The following is a 21,641-nucleotide window of genomic DNA, read 5'->3' as shown; positions in this document are numbered from 1 at the left end:
ACACTATTATGTTGGATCCACTATTGACTGGACTCTCACTATTATGTTAGATCCACTATGGACTGGACTCTCACTATTAAGTTAGATCCACTATAGACTGGACTCTCACTATTATGTTAGATCCACTATGGACTGGACTCTCACTATTATGTTAGATCCACTATGGACTGGACTCTCACTATTATGTTAGATCCACTATGGACTGGACTCTCATTATTATGTTAGATCCCCTATGGACTGGACTCTCACTATTATGTTAGATCCCCTATGGACTGGACTCTCACTATTATGTTAGATCCCCTATGGACTGGACTTTCACTATTATGTTAGATCCCCTATGGACTGGACTTTCACTATTATGTTAGATACACTATGGACTGGACTTTCACAATATTATGCTAGACCCATTTGACGTCCATTGCATCCGGTCTCCCCTAGAAGGGGGCGGGTCACCCACATCTGCAGTCCTCTCCAAGGTTTCTCATTGTCATTCACATTGACATCCCACTGGGTTGTGAGTTTATTCCTTGCCCTGATGTGGGATCTGAACCGAGGATGTCGTTGTGGCTTGTGCAGCGCTTTGAGACACTGGTGATTTAGGGCTATATAAATAAACATTGATGGAGAAAAAAAATCATAATATGACCCCTTTATTGCGCCTTATAATCCGGTGTACTTTTTGTATGGAAAAAGACCTGAAAAGACCCGCTCATCGGCAGTGCGCCTTATAATCCGGTCCAGAAAATACGATACATACACATGTCACATGCTCTTCATTGGTGAAGTCAAAGTTGTCCACTTTCTGCTTGAAGGAGTCCAGTATCTCGCCATGTCTGGCCATGTCAGTTGCAAGGATGAGGGTGATTATAGCCTGCGTGTCAGAAAGCAAGTCAGCTTCTTCTCGTTGGCGTTTGGAATAACAACCTCGTAACAGTGAGCTGGTGACCTGTCGAATCTGCTTGAAAGCCTCAGGATCCACATTTGCAAAGATATTGCACTCGGGAAGGGACAGGATCTGGAAAGCCACGGCGCAGTGATGGTTCTCCAGCGGCGATATGTCATTATAGCGCACCGCGAGCTCTGTGCGGGCATTGATTTGGTACCTGATAGGTGTAAGACATGGGAGTGTGCATTTAGAAGGGTGGATGCCTTTACAAACAAAGCTACTACCGAGAGCAAAACAACACGATGGCAATCTGGTCGTCAGCGTGTTTTCTTACCCGTCGTGAAATAGTTTTGCAGTTCATTGACAAGAGTGTAGTACTCAGGATGTCAAAACACACCAGGCTCAATGGCAGCTCATCAGTCAACACCCCAACAGAGAGAATAGCGGGGCTTACGTGTTGTTGTATCCGGGGTGGTCCAGGTCGTGACACACCGCAGCTGTCATTAGAATGCCCATGTCCGTGAGAGTCAGCTTTTCCTGCATAACCCGCAGTGAAAGGTGCACAATTTGAAAAATGTCGAAATGTTGTCGGAGAGAATTCCAGGAAAAAAGGGAACCCTGAGGAGTCTCCCCCCAAACCCCCACGCTCCCTCATCACATTACCTGCAGGTCGCAGAGGTGGATCATGCCGTACATCATTTGACTAACGCAGAAGCAGTGACGGAAATTATGGAATGGGTTGTTTCGGTAGTTGTCCTGGATGCCCAACTAGGAAAAGATAGTACAAGTATACACACTGTATCGGAAAGCAGAGTCAAACACAATATATTCTGGGATGCTATCCTAGGAAGGACAATAGTAGGAATACAAATAATCTGTTCCGGGGAATATTTGCCAAAAACATTACCTCTACACTGCAAAAACTGAAATATACATAAGATTAAATATCTCAAATGAAAGTGATATTTTCAAATTTTATGTCTGATAAAATAATTATTCTCCCTAAGCAGATTTTATGTTAGAATGGTTTAATTATTTTGGTCCTAAATGATCTTGTTAAGATATTACAGCTTGTTGCTGTGATTTGATGACCAATATTGAGTAAAACATGCTTGAAACTAGACTATCAAGCGTTGCAAAGCTGTGTCATCAACGCTCACAAGTATAAAACTGCGGTATAGCTCGGTTGGTAGAGTGGCCGTGCCAGCAACTTGAGGGTTCCAGGTTCAATTCCCGCTTCTGCCATCCTAGTCACTGCCGTTGTGTCCTTGGACAAGACACTTTACCCACCGGCTCCCAGTGCCACCCACACTGGTTTAAATGTAACTTAGATATTGGGTTTCACTATGTAAAGCGCTTTGAGTCACTAGAGAAAAGCGCTATATAAATATAATTCACTTCACTTTTTCAAAGTAATAATTTCTTATTTCAAACATGAAATTAAAAATCATGACTGACACAATTGTGTCTCATAATTAAAACAGATGACAGCCAAATGGACTTTGCTATTTTATTTTCAATGAAACAATAGAAGTGAAGTGAATTATATTTATGTAGCGCTTTTTCTCTAGTGACTCAAAGCGCTTTACATAGTGAAACCCAATATCTAAGTTACATTCAAACCAGTGTGGGTGGCACTGGGAGCAGGTGGGTAAAGTGTCTTGCCCAAGGACACAACGGCAGTGACTAGGTTGGCAGAAGCGGGAATTGAACCTGCAACCCTCAAGTTGCTGGCACGGCCACTCTACCAACCGAGCTAAACCGCCCCATAGAAAAGATGTACTCTTACAGTAGTACAGTTAGCACAGTACAGTAAACTGACAGTTAATATTTAAATATTTGACATTTAAACAATATTGAACAGAAATAGTTCATGCACATTCAGATAAATTCTTCAAAATTACAATCAAAAACAAATTGGCCAGGGGCCGGGCTATATATATATATATATATATATATATATATATATATATATATATATATATATATATATATATATTCCTTGCGCACTAATTGACTGAAAGAGCACGCACTTGGCGCAAAGATGTCATGTTATCGATGGGAAAAAGCCTTTTTAGACAATATGATTTGTCTGAGCGGCTCGTAGACCTCGAGAGTAACAAGCGGTTGCTTTTTTTGCCTTTCCATTTAGAATAAACTAGTTTTTAGTATAAGTTTGCTGGTTTCAAGAAATGTAATGCCGAGCGCATATCATTACGTCACGATAATGGCACTGGCATTTACTTAATTTAAGAATATTTTATCAAGAAAAGTGCACTTGTTATTGGTTAGAATATACTTATTTTAAGGTATTTTGGGCATCATTGAGGTTAGCGAATTGCACTTGTTTTGGAAAGTCTTGACAAGCCAAATTTTCTTAATGAATTGGCAGATAATTTTGCTTAGTTCAAATAAAATACTCCTCATTTGTGTATTTTTTTTTCTTGTTTTTGAATACTGACTTTTTGCAGTGGTAGGTGTGAGTAGCTGTATTGAAGCTGCAATCTGCTGCGTATTGTTCCTTACCAGCCAGCGTTTGAGCGTGATGGGGTTCATGTTGAATTCTTTCACCAGTCCCAAGTCATGGTACATATACTCCAAACAGCTCAGCATCTGCAGACACAAAGGAGCGTGGAAAAACACCCCCAACAAAAGAAACCATAACCAAAGCTTAAGTGGATTTTTGTTTACTGTTTTATAGGCAGACTAACCTCATTGTGCTCCCAGTGCCAGACGTCAAACGTTGGCTTCTTCAGTGCCTCAATGGTCTCCTGAGACAGTGTATACTGTAGAGGACAAATGTGCAAGAGCAAACAGTGAGAACCTCACAAGATGCTACGAAAAGGAAGCTTCGACAGCGTCTCACCTTTGGGTAGTTGGGGACGTCTCGTCTCGGAGTGACCTTCTTGCCGTCGTCAAAATTGTATTTGCACGGACAGTTGACCCTGAAGCAACAAACTGGGTTTTAACTCAATAGTGGTGGAAACAACAGTTTGTATGTGTTTTAGTCTCAGTAAACAGCCCATAAAATTCAGCAGGAACTTTCACTAGATGTCCCAGGGGTGGAAACTGACACTTTGACTCGAATGGACTCCAACGCCGTGCCAGAGCTGTTACCCATCCGGTGGGAACAGGGGGTTATTCTATAAAACAGTGTTTTTCAACCTTTTTGGAGCCAAGGTGCATTTTTTTCATTGAAAAAATCCGGAAGCACACTCGAGCAGAAACCAAAGAGAAATTAAAAGTAATTTTCGCAATTGTTGGATATGACTTTAAAGCATTTATCGGCCGAGAATCATACTTGCCAACCTTGAGACCGCCGAATTTGGGAGATGTGTGGGGGTGTATAGATTTTCAAGCATTTCTCATATATATATATATATATATATATATATATATATATATATATATATATATATATATATATATATACACACACACATATATATATATATATATATATATATATATATACACACATATATTTAAGTCTCACCTTAAAACTCATTTGTATACTCTAGCCCAGGGGTAGGGAACCTATGGCTCGCAAGCCAGATGTGGCTCTTTTGATGACTGCATCTGGCTCTCGGATAAATCTGAGCTGACACTTCTTAACGCAATAAGTAATGAATAATTCCACATGTAATCAAAGTGTTAAAAATAATGTTCAAAATATAAAACATGCTCATGCATTTGAATCCATCCATCCTTTTTTCTACCGCACTTGTTCAAGAAGTTACATTAAGGGTAAGAAGTGATTTATTTATTATCGGTTAGTTTAGGGCTTGCCCTCCTGGGGGTTCTTCAGACCACCAAGCACCGACATGAGAGCCTGTTTCAGGGTTACAATATTTTCTAATTTTTCAATAAGTCTCTCAATTGCGTTCCAGCAATTGTCTTTTTCCTCTTTCTATCTCGCTCCCACTCTGGCTCCAGCCCCCACCCCGTCTCTCCTCCTGGCTGCTGCTTATAAACAGAGCGACAGGTGATTAGATAAAAAGGCCCAGGTGGGCCGTCTACGCACCTGTCGCTGATTTCGAGGCTGGTCCTGGCAACACCCCGTTTCGCTGCAGGCCCGCAGACCACGCCCCCTCCACAGTTAGCTTCAGAATAACAATGTTATTACAAAGGATAAGAGACCCATTATAATCTAGAAATGTTGGTCTTACTTAAAAATGTACGCGTTTAGTTGTGTTCAGTGTTGAAAAAAAATATACGGCTCTTACGGAAATACATTTTAAAATATTTGGATTCTTGGCTCTCTCAGCCAAAAAGGTTCCCGACCCCTGCTCTAGCCTTTAAACAGGCTCCCTTTTTAGACCAGTTGATCTGCCGTTTCTTTTCTTTTTCTCCTCTGTCCCACTGGAGAGGGTCCGGGCCGGTGGCCATGGATGAGGTGCTGGCTGTCCGGAGTCGGGACCCAGGATGGACCGCTCGTCGGTGTATCGGCTGTGACATCTCTGCGCTGCTGATACGCCGCCGCTTAGGGTGGTTTCCTGCTGGCTCCACAGTGGACGGGACTCTCTCTGCTGGGTTGGATCCACTTTGGACTGGACTCTCACGGTTGTGTTGGATCCACTATGGATTGAACCTTCACATTATCATGTTAGACCCGCTCGACATCCATTGCTCATTGTCACCGACGTCCCACTGGGTGTGAGTTTTCCTTGCCCTATGTGGGCTCTACCAAGGATGTCGTTGTGGTTTGTGTTGTGGTTTGTGCAGCCCTTTGAGACACTAGTGATTTAGGGCTATATAAATAATCATTGATAGATTTAGATACACATACATACATATATATATATACATACATACATACATACACATATATATACATATATACATACACATACATACATACACACATATATATATACATATATATATATACACACATACATACATACATACACATATATAAACATACATACACACACATATATATATATATATATATATATATATGTATAATATATATGTATAAATAATCCGTTAATGACTGACTATATCCGTTCAGCCACCGTGTTCAATGGAGAAGTCTGATCTAGAAAACTTGCAGGCAGCATACCCCTTCCCCTTCGAGCTGTCCTGGATGAACTGAAATTATTTTTCCCAATTATTTTGGAACTTGCAAGCGTACTTCTTGTTACTCATCATCGCCATGTCTCGTCTTCGTTCTTCTGCTTCGTCTCTGTTATGTTTTTGGACATTAGTACTTGCCGTAGTTTTGAGGCAACACACGCTGAGAAATATCTTTTGCCTACTTTAATGGGTCCTAGATAGATCTACGGAGACATATATAATAGTCTCCTTTTCAGGTGAGAGGACGCTAAAGGCAGTGCCTTTAAGCCACGCCCCCAATATTTTTGTCCGGGTGGAAATCGGGAGAAATTCGGGAGAATGGTTGCCCCGGGAAATTTTTGGGAGGGGCACTGAAATCCGAGAGTGTTGGCAAGTATGTCAATAATATCGTCAGTCCAACATTATCGGACATCTCTAGCGGTAAGGTACAGTATATAAACAATGTAGAATATCGCATCACCTGCCGCCAACTCTCGAAGTCATCTCGTCCCGCAGCTTCCTCAGATCATTTTTACACTTCTCTATCTCAACCACTTTCAGACCTTCCACTGAAACAAACACCATGTGACATCATCTCTTGTCCTGTTGTACGTGTGTACATCTAAATGCACCACTCACACTCCACTCTCTTCTCCAGCATGGCAAGCCTGTTGGTGACCTCCGTCTTCAGCTCGTTGATGCGAAATGCTCTAAAAAAAAATGACAAATTGGGTTTGGTGTCTGACTAAAAACTTGTCTCCAAGGTGCTTGACCTAGACTTAGACTTCCTTTTTATTGTCAATCAAATTTGAACTTTACAACAAAATTGTGTTGCATTAGCTCTTGGTAGTGCAGGATAAAAAAAAAAGCAATAAGGTGCAGATATAAATAAATAGATTACTGTACAGATAAATACATTGCACTTTTCCATATGCGTCCATGTTTATGGATGAGCATGCGCGATCGTCAAGGGGTTAGGGGTAGGGGCGTAACGTAAACAAGGACGGTGTTACCTGCTGAACTGCTCAGCCACCTGGGACAACACATTTTGAAACATGTCCTCCTTCTCTGTAGAGACAAGTACAACACATGCAAAAAGCAGCGATGCATTAACTGCATGTTGGAAAGTCAGACGATATTTTACCTCCAAGTTGGCCAGTAGACAAGGGGACAACTTTGTACAAGGCACTGCACAGAAAGCAGATTATACACATCAGTAATTATTATTATCAACCCTTGTGTGGTGTTTGGGTCTGTGGGACCCGTTTTCATTTTTTATCAAAAGAAAAATTATACAATGAATTTATTTAATCTGAGACTTGCTGACTTTGGCTCATTTTCGGTGAAGAACATATATCAGAATACATATGTAATGACCACACACCGTACACCCCCCTCTACACATTTCTATTACATATAAGATGTCCAGGTCTAATAAAAATGTGGAAATTGATGTTCACGCACGCACGCACGCACGCACGCACGCACGCACGCACGCACGCACGCACGCACGCACGCACACACACACACACACACACACACACACACACACACACACACACACACACACACACACACACACACACACACACACACACACACACACACACACACACACACACACAGCGGGCCTAGACAGGGGAGGACAGAGTGTAGGTACACAGGACATCAGAGGGTCAAATGTGCGAGAAAATGAGAGCAGACAGTGTTGACAAACAATCTTGCAACCTTGTGTGGGAACCGCAGGTGCAGAAACACAAAAGAAGAATCACAAAAGAAGAATCCCTACTGGGATGTGCAACGTTGTTAATCAGCCAGCATTTGTGGGTCTGATGGACCTGTTGCATTTTGTGGCTTTTAATGCCTCACAATCAAACACTTTTATGTTAAAATACTGAACAGATGTTTAACTTATCCCAATAAACATCCGTTCAGTATTTTAACATAAAAAAGTGTTTGATTGTGAGGCATTAAAAACCACAAAATGCAACGGGTCCATCAGACCCACAAACGCTGGTTGAGTAACAACAATATTAACATTACACAAGGGTTAAGGTGGCGCCAAACAATTATTTCTTGAATTGATTAGTCTACTGTAAGATCTACGGTAATAAACTGTTTTTATAATAATGCACATGTGTCAAAGTCAAGGCCCGGGGGCCAGATCTGGCCCGCCACATTATTCAGTCTGGATCGCAAAAGCCTTGAAATAATATGTGTCAATAAAGTACTTCATCTTTTCCTACTAATGTATTCTATCTTTACTTACTACCGTATTTTTCGGACTATAAGTCGCAGTTTTTTTCATAGCTTGGCCGGGGGTGCGACTTATACTCAGGAGCGACTTATGTGTGAAATTATTAACACATTACCGTAAAATATCAAATAATATAATTTAGCTCACGTAAGAGACTAGACCAGGGGTAGGGAACCTATGGCTCGGGAGCCAGATGTGGCTCTTTTGACGACTGGATCTGGCTCTCGGATAAATCTGAGCTGATGTTGCTTAAAACGATAAGTAATGAATAATTTTGTAATCACAGTGTTAAAAATAATGTTCAAAATATAAAACATTCTCATGCATTTTTAATCCATCCATCCGTGCAAGAAGTTGCGTTAATGGTAAGAAGTTATTTAGTTATTATTGGTTAGTGTGGGGCTTGCCCTCGTGGAGGTTCTTCAGACCCCCAAGCACCGACATGAGAGCCAGTTTCAGGGTTGCAATATTGTTTTATTTTTCAATAAGTCTCTCAGTTGTTTTCCAGCAATTATATTTCCAGCCCCAACCCCATCTCTCCTTCTGGCTGCTGTTTATAACAGAGCGACAGGTGAATAGTTAACAAGGCCCAGGTGGGCCATCTACGCACCTGTCGCTGCAGGCCTGCAGGCCACCCCCCCTCCACAGTTAGCTTCAGAATAACAATGTTATTACAAAGAATAAGAGACCTATTATACTCTAGAAATGTTGGTCTTACTTAAAAATGCACGCGTTTAGTTGTGTTCAGTGTTGAAAAAAAAATTATATGGCTCTTACGGAAATACATTTTAAAATATTTGGCTTTTCGGCTCTCTCAGCCAAAAAGGTTCCCGACCCCTGGACTAGACGTATAAGATTTCATGGGATTTAGCAATTAGGAGTGACAGATTGTTTGGTAAAGGTATAGCATGTTCTATATGTTATAGTTATTTGAATGACTCTTACCATAATATGTTAGGTTAACATACCAGGCACCTTCTCAGTTGGTTATTTATGGCTCATATAACCTACACTTATTTAGCCTGTTGTTCACTACTTTTAGTTATTTTAAATTGCCTTTCAAATGTCTATTCTTGGTGTTGGGTTTTATCAAATAAATTTCCCCCAAAAACGCGACTTATATTCCAGTGCAACTTATATATGTTTTTTCCCTTCTTTCTGATGTATTTTCGGCAGGTGCGACTTATACTCTGAAAAATATGGTAATTGTATTATTTCCATTTAGAAAATGGTTGATTTATATAGGCGAGTAAGGTAAAGTTTTGTAGCTGACAAGTTTCGGCTACCTTGCTTCTGCACACGAAAAAAAAGGAACACCAGAAAGAATGCGAAAAGGAAACATCGGGAACGCGAGAATGAAAGCATTGAAGGAAAATCTAAAATCCGCCATTTCAGACCACTGCAAGAGGGAAAACCATCTATTGAACTAGGGGGGCAGCCAAGGTCATTAGAATGGATAGCAACAAATTCTATCAGTGGATCAAAGAGGCGGTTGAAATCAGGAAGCGGGCCCCAAAGACTGTCAACAGAGACGAAGGAGCCTACCAACTACCCCATACCTGGGACACAGCCCGACCCCCGACGCACGCCAGGGAACACCGCCATACCACCACTTCAGGTGGGATGGAACCATCCATATAACACGTCACAGATGACGTTGATTAACGTGGCCCCCTACTTAAACAAGTTGAAAAACTTATTCGGGTCTTACCCTTTAGTGGTTAATTGTACGGAATATGTACTGTACTGTGCAATCTACTAATTAAAGCATCAATTAATTCAAAAATGCTAACATCACGTGACACCTCTGATGAAGGTTGCAAAGCAAGGTAGCTGAAACTTGTCAGGTACAAAACTTTACCTTACTAGCCTATATAAATCAACCACTTATAAACACACATCAGTAGGCTAAATGAACCTCTTCAACATATTATGTGTATTCTTTCCATGTTGACAGAAAAAAAAAAACTACATGAATGGCATGCAATTGCATATCTTTATCTTGGGTTCTTCCGAGGATGTTGTAGTCGTAATGATTTGTGCAGTCCTTTGAGACATTTGTGATTTGGGGCTATATAAATAAACATTGATTGATTGATTGATCTTTTAAATTTGAATGATATCTAACAGGGTTGTTCGGTATACCGGTACTGGTATAGTGTCGCGGTACTAATGAATCAAAAACGGTACCAAACTCTCTTTGAAAAGTACCGGTTCTCAATATTTATTTATTTAATTATTTTAATGGGCATGTCATCGCGCCGTCACGTCATGTCATTGCTGGTTTTACAAGCAGAGGAGCATGTTCGGCAGCGCACCATCACAGAGTACTTACAATCAGACACGGTGTGTAGAAATAAAAGGGAGAACGGATGCATTTTGGCCTAAAAACTGAGGATAAAGGTAAAGCTATAACATTGTAAATCCCTTAGGAAGAGGTGCTTCAAGACATGGCTAGCTAGCTTTTTGATTGATTGATTGAAACTTTTATTAGTAGATTGCAAAGTACAGTACATATTTCGTAATTGACCACTAAATGGTAACACCCAGATAAGTTTTTCAAGTTGTTTAAGTTGGGGTCCACGTTAATCAATAGCTAGCAGCGAAGATCCATCCACAATTTGCAGTGTTTTACCTACTTCTAAATCAATAATCTTCGCCTCCATGGTGATGAATAAAGTAAAAATACATTCACACAATATTAATAATAATGTATGTACAAACACCGTCTCCATTTGAGTTGGGAAGTTGTGTTAGATGTAAATATAAACAGAATACAATGATTTGCAAATCATTTTCAACCCATATTCAGTTGAATATGCTACAAAGACAACATATTTGATGTTCAAACTTATAAACATTTTTTTTTTTTTTGTCAAATAATCATTAACTTTAGAATTTGATGCCAGCAACACGTGACAAAGAAGATGGGAAAGGTGGCAAGAAATACTGATAAACTTGAGGAATTCTCATCAAACACTTATTTGGAACATCCCCCAGGTGTGCAGGCTAATTGGGAACAGGTGGGTGCCATGATTGGCTATAAAAGCAGCTTCCATTAAATGCTAATTAATTCACAAACAAGGATGGGGCGAGGGTCACCAATTTCTAAGCAAATTGTCGAACAGTTTTAGAACAACATTTCTCAACGAACTATTGCAAAGAATTTAGGGATTTTACCATCTACGGTCCGTAAAATCATCAAAAGAATCAGAGATTCGGGAGAAATCACTGCACGTAAGCGATGATATTACGGACCTTTGATCCCTCAGGCGGTACTGCATCAATAACCGACATCAGTGTGTAAAGGATATCACCAAATGGGCTCAGGAACACTTCATAAAACCACTGTCAGTAACTACAGTTGGTCGCTACATCTGTAAGTGCAAGTTAAAACTCTACTATGCAAAGCGAAAGCCAGTTAACAACACCAAGGAACGCCGCAGGATAAAGATGGACTGATGCAAAGTGGAAAAGTGTTCTGTGGTCTGACGAGTCCACATTTCAAATTATATTTGGAAACTGTGGACGTGGTGTCCTCCGGACCAAAGAGGAAAATAACCATCCGGATTGTTATAGGCGCAAGGTTCAAAAGCCAGCATCTGTGATGTATTAGGGGGGGCATTAGTGCCCAGGGCATGGGTAACTTACACATCTGTGAAGGCACCATTAATGCTGAAAGGTCCATACAGGTTTTGGAGCAACATATGTTGTCATCCAAGCAACATTATCATGGACGCCCCTGCTTATTTCAGCAAAACAATGCCAAGCCACGTGTTACAACAGCGTGGCTTCAACATTTGTAGAACACTCCTGTGGATGTACTACCAGTCTGTGGTTGCCAGTGTTCTGTTCTACATGGTAGTGTGCTGGGGGGGGCAGTACATCTAAGAAGGACAGCTCCAGACTTGAGAAACTGATCAGGCGGGCCGGTTCTACAATCGGAATGAAACTGGACTCACTGGTGAGGGTGGCAGAGAAGAGGACTGTTGACAAACTAGTGAGCATCCTGGATGATGCCAGTCACCCTCTGCATAGTGTTATCAGTAGCCAGAGGAGCCTGTTCAGTTCTAGACTGCTTCATCCCAAGTGCAGGACTAATAGACTCAAAACCTCCTTTGTCCCACACGCCATTAGACTGTACAACTCCTCTCTGGGGTGGGGGGTGGGGGGTACTAGGATGACAGGGGATGCAAAAAAATAACAGTGCAATACGTTTTCATAACATGGTCACTACTGCCTAGTTTCTCTTGTTAAATTCTTATTTTACTGTTATATTGTTATTCCCTTTGTTTCTTTTATTTTTTATTCTTATTTGAATAGGGATGCACCGATGAATCGGTAACCGAATATATTCGGCCGAATATGGCAAAAAAAGCCACATTCGGCCTTCGGTGAAATGAGTTAAAAACAAGTGAGGTGAATTATATTTATATAGCGCTTTTCTCTAGTGACTCAAAGCACTTTTACATAGTGAAACCCAATATCTAAGTTACATTTAAACCAGTGTGGGTGGCACTGGGAGCAGGTGGGTAAAGTGCCTTGCCCAAGGACACAACGGCAGTGACTAGAATGGCGGAAGCGGGAATCGAACCTGCAACCCTCAAGTTGCTAGCACGGCAACTCTACCAACCGAGCTAGGCCGAATAGTGGCGTGTGACGCAATTTTTTGACGCGGTGACGCGATCAACCAACGTGCAGTGACGCGGTGACGTTGGGATATGTTGTGTACCTGTATAAGTGTATGAGGTTACAAGCACACACTTAGTTGAGATTTAGTGGGTCCTCTGTTTACATTATTAGCCTGTTGTGTAGGCTACCTGTATAAGTGTATGAGGTTACAAGCACACACTTATTGAGATTTAGTGGGGCCTCTGTTTACATTATTAGCCTGTTGTGTAGGCTACCTGTATAAGTGTATGAGGTTACAAGCACACACTTATTGAGATTTAGTGGGGCCTCTGTTTACATTATTAGCCTGTTGTGTAGGCTACCTGTATAAGTGTATGAGGTTACAAGCACACACTTAATTGAGATTTACTTGAGCCTTCTGTTTACATTATTAGCCTGTTGTGTAGGCTACCTGTATAAGTGTATGAGGTTACAAGCACACACTTATTGAGATTTACTTGAGCCTTCTGTTTACATTATTAGCCTGTTGTGTAGGCTACCTGTATAAGTGTATGAGGTTACAAGCACACACTTATTGAGATTTAGTGGGTCCTCTGTTTACATTACTAGCCTGTTGTGTAGGCTACCTGTATAAGTGTATGAGGTTACAAGCACACACTTATTGAGATTTAGTGGGTCCTCTGTTTACATTACTAGCCTGTTGTGTAGGCTACCTGTATAAGTGTATGAGGTTACAAGCACACACTTATTGAGATTTAGTGGGGCCTCTGTTTACATTATTAGCCTGTTTTGTAGGCTACCTGTATAAGTGTATGAGGTTACAAGCACACACTTATTGAGATTTAGTGGGGCCTCTGTTTACATTATTAGCCTGTTGTGTAGGCTACCTGTATAAGTGTATGAGGTTACAAGCACACACTTAATTGAGATTTACTTGAGCCTTCTGTTTACATTATTAGCCTGTTGTGTAGGCTACCTGTATAAGTGTATGAGGTTACAAGCACACACTTATTGAGATTTACTTGAGCCTTCTGTTTACATTATTAGCCTGTTGTGTAGGCTACCTGTATAAGTGTATGAGGTTACAAGCACACTCTTAATTGAGATTTAGTGGGTCCTCTGTTTACATTATTAGCCTGTTGTGTAGGCTACCTGTATAAGTGTATGAGGTTACAAGCACACACTTAATTGAGATTTACTTGAGCCTTCTGTTTACATTATTAGCCTGTTGTGTAGGCTACCTGTATAAGTGTATGAGGTTACAAGCACACACTTATTGAGATTTACTTGAGCCTTCTGTTTACATTATTAGCCTGTTGTGTAGGCTACCTGTATAAGTGTATGAGGTTACAAGCACACTCTTAATTGAGATTTAGTGGGTCCTCTGTTTACATTATTAGCCTGTTGTGTAGGCTACCTGTATAAGTGTATGAGGTTACAAGCACACACTTAATTGAGATTTACTTGAGCCTTCTGTTTACATTATTAGCATATCTACTGTGGCTAAGCAGACTTTTGCCAAAAGGACAATAATTCATTTGTTGTGGGTTTATCCACTTTAATGCACTTTTTTGGGGGGGGGAATGCATGTTTTGTTTGAAGGCCTAATATAAATGAAAAACTTTGTGCTTTTTTGGCAAAGGCTACTGGAATATTAAAAAGATGTCAATATTCAATAAAAAAAATACTTTATTTGAAAAACATGTCTAAATATTTATTCTAGGCTATTTATGCAATATTAAAAAAATTGTGAAAAACTGCATTCATTATTTGGCCAAGCGTTTAAATTTTATCCGGCTTCGGCCACAAATTTTCATTTCGGTGCATCCCTATATTTTAATATTTATCCATTTTGTTTCCACGGTGGCAGAGGGGTTAGTGCGTCTGCCTCACAATACGAAGGTCCTGCAGTCCTGGGTTCAAATCCAGGCTCGGGATCTTTCTGTGTGGAGTTTGCATGTTCTCCCCGTGAATACGTGGGTTCCCTCCGGGTACTCCGGCTTCCTCCCACTTCCAAAGACATGCACCTGGGGATAGGTTGATTGGCAACACTAAATTGGCCCTAGTGTGTGAATGTGAGTGTGAAAGTTGTCCGTCTATCTGTGTTGGCCCTGCGATGAGGTAGCGACTTGTCCAGGTTGTACCCCGCCTTCCGCCCGATTGTAGCTGAGATAGGCGCCAGCGCCCCCCGCGACCCCAAAAGGGAATAAGCGGTAGAAAATGGATGGATGGATTTCCATTTAAACCCCCATTATCCATCCATCCATCCATCCATCATCTTCCGCTTATCCGAGGTCGGGTCACGGGGGCAACAGCCTAAGCAGGGAAACCCAGACTTCCCTTTCCCCAGCCACTTCGTCTAGCTCTTCCCGGGGGATCCCGAGGCGTTCCCAGGCCAGCCGGGAGACATAGTCTTCCCAACGTGTCCTGGGTCTTCCCCGTGGCCTCCTACCGGTTGGACGTGCCCTAAACACCTCCCTAGGGAGGCGTTCGGGTGGCATCCTGACCAGATGCCCGAACCACCTCATCTGGCTCCTCTCCATGTGGAGGAGCAGCGGTTTTACTTTGAGTTCCTCCCGGATGGCAGAGCTTCTCACCCTATCTCTAAGGGAGAGACCCAAACTCATTTCGGCCGCTTGTACCCGTGATCTTATCCTTTCGGTCATGACCCAAAGCTCATGACCATAGGTGAGGATGGGAACGTAGATTGACCGGTAAATTGAGAGCTTTGCCTTCCGGCTCAGCTCCTTCTTCACCACAACGGATCGGTACAACATCCGCATTACTGAAGACGCCGCACCGATCCGCCTGTCGATCTCACGATCCACTCCTTCCCCACTCGTGAACAAGACTCCTAGGTACTTGAACTCCTCCACTTGGGGCAGGGTCTCCTCCCCAACCCAGAGATGGCATTCCACCCTTTTCCGGGCGAGAACCATGGACTCGGACTTGGAGGTGCTGATTCTCATTCCGGTCCCTTCACACTCAGCTGCGAACCGATCCAGCGAGAGCTGAAGATCCCGGTCAGATGAAGCCATCAGAACCACATCATCTGCAAAAAGCAGAGACCTAATCCTGCGGTTACCAAACCGGAACCCCTCAACGCCTTGACTGCGCCTAGAAATTCTGTCCATAAAAGTTATGAACAGAATCGGTGACAAAGGCCAGCCTTGGCGGAGTCCAACCCTCACTGGAAATGTGTTCGACTTACTGCCGGCAATGCGGACCAAGCTCTGGCACTGATCATACAGGGAACGGACCGCCATTATTTACTTTTTTTTAAAAAATTTTTTTATTGAACTTAACTCTGTACACTGCTGCTGGAATTTTAATTTTCCTGAAGGAACTCTCTTGAAGGAATCAATAAAGTACTATCAATCTATCCAGTAAAAGAGTGCGGGTACTTTCCTGGCCTGCCTGCAATCCAGACCTGTCTCCCATCGAAAATTTGTGGCGCATTATAAATGATAAATGGGTTGTACTTGTATAGCGCTTTTCTACCTTCAAGGTACTCAAAGCGCTTTGACACTACTTCCACATTTACCCATTCACACACACATTCACACACTGATGGAGGGAGCTGCCATGCAAGGCGCCAACCAGCACCCATCAGGAGCAAGGGTGAAGTGTCTTGCTCAGGACACAACGGACGTGACGAGGTTGGTACTAGGTGGGATTTGAACCAGGGACCCTCGGGTTGCGCACGGCCACTCTACCACTGCGCCACGCCGTCCCTGTTATGAAGCGTAAAATATGACAGCGGAGACCCCGGACTGTTGAACGACTGAAGCTCTACATAAAACAAGAATGGTAAAGAATTCCACTTTCAAAGCTTTAACAATTAATTTTCTCAGTTCCCAAACGTTTATTGAGTGTTGTTAAAAGAAAAGGTGATGTAACACAGTGGTGAACATGCCCTTTCCCAACTACTTTGGCACTTGTTGCAGCCTTGAAATTCTAAGTTAATTATTATTTGCAAAAAAACACAAAGTTTATGAGTTTGAACATCAAATATCTTGTGTTTGTAGTGCATTCAACTGAATATGGGTTGAAAAGGATTTGCAAATCATTGTATTCCGTTTATATTTACATCTAACACAATTTCCCAACTCATGTGGAAATGAGGTTTGCAAACAGATGAATTTCGGTGTATAAAATAATATGTGTGAAAGGTTTGGAGCATTCCCAGAATATAAAAAAGTGCTTACTTGGGACAGTTGGGCGGCATGGTGGGGTCTATGGACACCAAGGCGCCTTCAGGATCCACCATCATGATAGCTGTGTTCCTGGACATAAACAACTAAGTCCTCAGTTACTTCAAAAACACTCATTCCCACATTATTTTATCCAAACTCATGTTAAACTTACTCTAGCTGAGGCAAAGAAGTAGTGCAAAAAATAATAATAAAAAAAATGGCTTTATTGTCGTAACCGTAACGCTAAATCAGTTGTCTTCTTTCATCCCCTTAATGAGGTCACACGCAGTAATCACATGGTTACACACCGCCCCCTGCTGGGTTGGAGTTGGAAGTGCAAGTGGGTGGGCCAAAAACCTGTTTTTTTCATACCTTTTTCCACATTCATGTTGCTTTGAAGTACATTATTAACAGGAATAAACTACAAAAGTAGTCAAAATAATGCTTATGGTTCACATGCACACCTGTTAGTACCAACCTGGGAATGTTGGAGGAAGAACAGAGAAGTTCCTTAATGTCACAAGGACTGCAGTGCCGACTGAACACCACCTGGGAAGAACACACACCTTGTTCTTATTCTTTCATTTTGTTTTTTGTTTTTTACGTTAAAGGTGCATATAGAAGAAGAAACCATTGTGTTCATTTACAGAAAGATCATAAACATACAAAAAAATGCTTAAATAAATAATACTGTTATAAATTATGTATTATTTGTATTTGTGATACATTTTGTTTTATAATTTCAGAATTAAAATGTTAGTGGATTAGTATAAAACATTTTCTTAATTAATAAAAAATATTTTTTTCTTCTAATTTAAAATATCCATCCATCCATTTTCTACCGCTTATTCCCTTTTAGGGGTCACGGGGGGCCCTGGCGCCTATCTCAGCTACAATCGTGCGGAAGGCGGGGTACACCCTGGACAAGTCGCCACCTCATCACAAGGCCAACACAGATAGACAGACAACAATTATTTTTAATTCATTTATTTGAATACATTTTTAAATAAAGTATAATACATATTTATTTTTGAATAATTTATTATTGTAATTTAAAAAAATCTGCGATGAGGGGGCGACTTATCCAGGGGGTACCCCGCCTTCCGACCGAATGCACGTATGGATAGTATAAAAACATTTTCTCGATTAATAAAACATATATATATTTTTGTAATTTATTTGAATTATTTTAAATCATTTATTTTCCATCCACCCATCCATCCACTTTCTACTGCTTGTCCCGTTCGGGGTTGCGGGGGGTCGCTCATTTTGATTTATAGTATTATTAAATGAATATTTATTTTTATTTTATTCATTTATTTAAATTGTTTTTAAATAAAGTGTTATTAAATAAATATTTATTTTTAAATAATTTATTATTGTAATTTAAACAATCTGCGATGAGATGGCGACTTGTCCAGGGTGTACGCAGCCTTCCGCCCGATTGCAGCTGAGATAGGCTCCAGCAACCCCTGCAACCCCAAAAAAGGGACAAGCGGTATAAAATGGATGGATGGATTTTTGTATTTGTATTTTTGTTACATTTTGTTTTATAGTTTCGTAATTAACATTTTAGGAGGGACAAGCAGTAGAAAATGGAAGGATCTTTAAAATTGTATTACCCCCACCTATTGCATTGGAGTCTTAACCAGAGTCCCCTCCCTTCTCCCTCACTCATACATACATACATACATACATACATACATACATACATACATACTTACATACATACATACATCATACATACATGCATACGTACATACATACATACATACATACATCATACTTGCCAACCTTGAGACCTCCGATTACGGGAGGTAAGGGGTTGGGCGTGGCTGGGAGTGGTTCGTGGTTGGGGGCGTGGTTAAGAGTCAAGTATTTCATATATATATATATATATATATATATATATATATATATATATATATATATATATATATATATAAGAAATACTTAAATTTTAGTGTTCATTTATTTATACATATACACACACTCATCTACTCATTGTTGAGTTAAGGGTTGAATTGTCCATCCTTGTTCTATTTTCTGTCACTATTTTTCTAATCATATGCATGTACAGTAAATGGCAGTATCGTCCTGTTTAAGAGTGTCACAACATTGCTGTTTACGGCAGACGAACTGCTTTACGGTAGAAAAAAAAACTGCGACTGCTGTTGTTGTGTGTTGTTACCGCGCTGGGAGGACGTTAATGAAACTGCCTAACAATAAACCCACATAAGAAAGCAAGAACTCGCCCTCGATCATTCTACAGTTATAACGTCATTGGGCAGGCATGCTGTTTACATTGTGGGAAAGCGGACGTGAAAACAGGCTGTCCTCACTCAGGTCCGCATGGAGCTGGAGGGGGCGTGGCCTCCAGCCTCGCCTGAATTTCGGGAGAACATTTTTCCCGGGAGGTTTTCGGGAGAGGCGCTGAGTTTCGGGAGTCTACCGGAAAATCCGGGAGGGTTGGCAAGTATGACATACTACATTTTATTCAATAAACCTGATTCTTCTAGAAACTTCACTAAAATGTTATGCCTGCTGCTTAGTATCCCTTTGAGAATCATTTATATCTATATTTCCCACATGTTCCACGGACTACCTCATGGTATTTGGCACATAATCCTGTTGAGTTTTTACTCCTGAGGTGCAACCTCGTATTCAGGCATCACTGCATGAGTTTTGTTGGCGACGTAGAAAGAAAAAAAACGCATTTTTGTCCGTCATTAAAGTGGGACGACCTCTGATGTGTCATCAATGACCTCGGGAGCTTTTTTTAAGTGGGTTGTGATGCAAGGCGTGTTGTTACTGCAGCTTGAAAAATAGATCGACTATCAAAGCATAAAGCGTTTTTGTTTGATAAGCGAACACATTTGGGCATGCAAAGACTCAATTGCATGACATGATGAACAAAAAGGGGAAGGGGAGGGGGGGGGGGCGTGCACATGAAAAGTGAACTGTGATCTTGTATCTTGAAAGGAGCAGGTGTGGCAGACAAATACTGAGTCGTGGGCTCGGGGCTCTTGAGCAGACATGTGTCATTAGCAGCTCTCTACTTGAAGCACTCCACTAAGTACAGGCCTGCATGTTGCAGTTTAGCAACGGCGATGCAGGCAATGCTGGAAATATAACATCTAAGTATTGTACAGCCTTTCACGGCTGTTTACTTTGCATAAAGGTGGTGTTTTTTTTAAAACCTTTGTTCTGGCTATTAAAGCACTTTGCTGTGCGCCTTCAAGGCAAGGAACCATATTTGGCAACACTTCATTTCAGGAGAAAGTTCATGTTAATTAGGGAAAATGTGATGAATAAGGGAGTGCTGGAGCCTATCCCAGCTGCACTCGGGCGGATGGCAGACTACACCCTGGACAAGTCGCCATCTCGTAAATATGATAAAAGAAGAGTGTATTAAACAGATGCAACAGTTAGTCTTTTGTTACTGTGAGGAAAACAATTCTTCTTAAGCAAAATGTTTTGTGGGAAATTCCAAATATATTTGTTTTTTAAAAACATTCTATATACACACACACACACACACACACACATATATATATATATATATATATATATATATACATATATTATATATACATATATATATATATATATACATACATATTATACATATACACACACACATATATATATATATATAATATGTGTATATATATGTGTGTATATATATATATATATATATATATATATATATATATATATATATATATATATGTTTGTGTATATATATATATATATATATATGTGTGTGTGTATTTAATCATATTTTAATACTATACATCCATCCATTTCTACTGCATTTTCCATTTGGGGTTGCAGGAGGCGCTGGTGCCCATCTAAGCTACAATTGGGCAGAAGGCGGTGTACACCCTGGACAAGTCGCCTCCTCATCACAGTACTATACATATATCTATATATATATATATACATATATATATATATATATATATATATATATATATATATATATATATATATATATATATATATATATATATATTAGAGGCAGGCTGTTGAATCAATAAAAACAAATGGATATTATCAGAAAAAAATGTCTTCTACTGTAAGATATAGAAGAAGAAATGATTATTACATTTGCAGAATGATCATAAACAGACCAAAAATGTTTAAATAAATAATAAAACATCCTGTTATAAAGTATGTATTATTTTTGTATTTTTATTTTTATTACATTTAGTTTTATTATTTCACAATTTAAATCTTCGTGGATTAGTATGAAAATATTTTCCTAATTAATACAACATTTTTGTTTTCTAATTAAATACAATTACTGTAATCATTGTTTCAATAAAGTATTATCAAATACATATTTATTTATAAATAATGTATTATTGTAATTTAAAAAAATATGTTCATAAACATAGACTCACACCTCAACAAAGTTATTGTATCAAAAAAAAAAAAAAGAAGTTCCGGGGCGCATTCCAAACAACTATACACCTCCAACACCCCCGCGACCCCCGAGAGGGACAAGCGGTAGGAAATGGATGGATCTTCACAGTTGCATTTAGCACACACACCCCCATGCATTATATTCACAATAAATAACGAGTTAATCTTCTTCTAAATA

The 21,641-nt window shown here is 40.3% G+C and overlaps 1 protein-coding gene across 3 annotated transcripts in view; it reads right to left on the bottom strand.

Moving 5' to 3' along the window:
• The window catches only part of pde9ac (phosphodiesterase 9ac), a 51,929-nt gene that overhangs the window by 29,111 nt on the left and 1,177 nt on the right, over positions 1 to 21,641 (bottom strand). For 2 of the 3 annotated variants that reach the window (XM_061878252.1, XM_061878253.1), the window contains exons 3-15: positions 17,511 to 17,581; positions 17,045 to 17,122; positions 7,092 to 7,135; positions 6,961 to 7,015; positions 6,587 to 6,657; positions 6,429 to 6,516; positions 3,753 to 3,831; positions 3,598 to 3,672; positions 3,413 to 3,499; positions 1,550 to 1,654; positions 1,341 to 1,423; positions 947 to 1,103; positions 758 to 871 (exon numbers count right to left, since the gene is read on the bottom strand). In XM_061878252.1, coding sequence (XP_061734236.1) covers positions 758 to 871; positions 947 to 1,103; positions 1,341 to 1,423; positions 1,550 to 1,654; positions 3,413 to 3,499; positions 3,598 to 3,672; positions 3,753 to 3,831; positions 6,429 to 6,516; positions 6,587 to 6,657; positions 6,961 to 7,015; positions 7,092 to 7,135; positions 17,045 to 17,122; positions 17,511 to 17,581 — 1,107 coding nt within the window. Of the gene's footprint in view, positions 1 to 757; positions 872 to 946; positions 1,104 to 1,340; positions 1,424 to 1,549; positions 1,655 to 3,412; positions 3,500 to 3,597; positions 3,673 to 3,752; positions 3,832 to 6,428; positions 6,517 to 6,586; positions 6,658 to 6,960; positions 7,016 to 7,091; positions 7,136 to 17,044; positions 17,123 to 17,204; positions 17,336 to 17,510; positions 17,582 to 21,641 lie in introns of those variants that run through there. The other variant, XM_061878254.1, reaches the window with a different exon arrangement.

The sequence above is a fragment of the Nerophis ophidion genome, linkage group LG18 (assembly GCF_033978795.1).
Source record: "Nerophis ophidion isolate RoL-2023_Sa linkage group LG18, RoL_Noph_v1.0, whole genome shotgun sequence".
Lineage (NCBI taxonomy): Eukaryota > Metazoa > Chordata > Actinopteri > Syngnathiformes > Syngnathidae > Nerophis > Nerophis ophidion.
The sequence above is the reverse complement of the archived record's forward strand: the minus strand, read 5'-3'. Positions and strand labels throughout refer to the sequence as shown.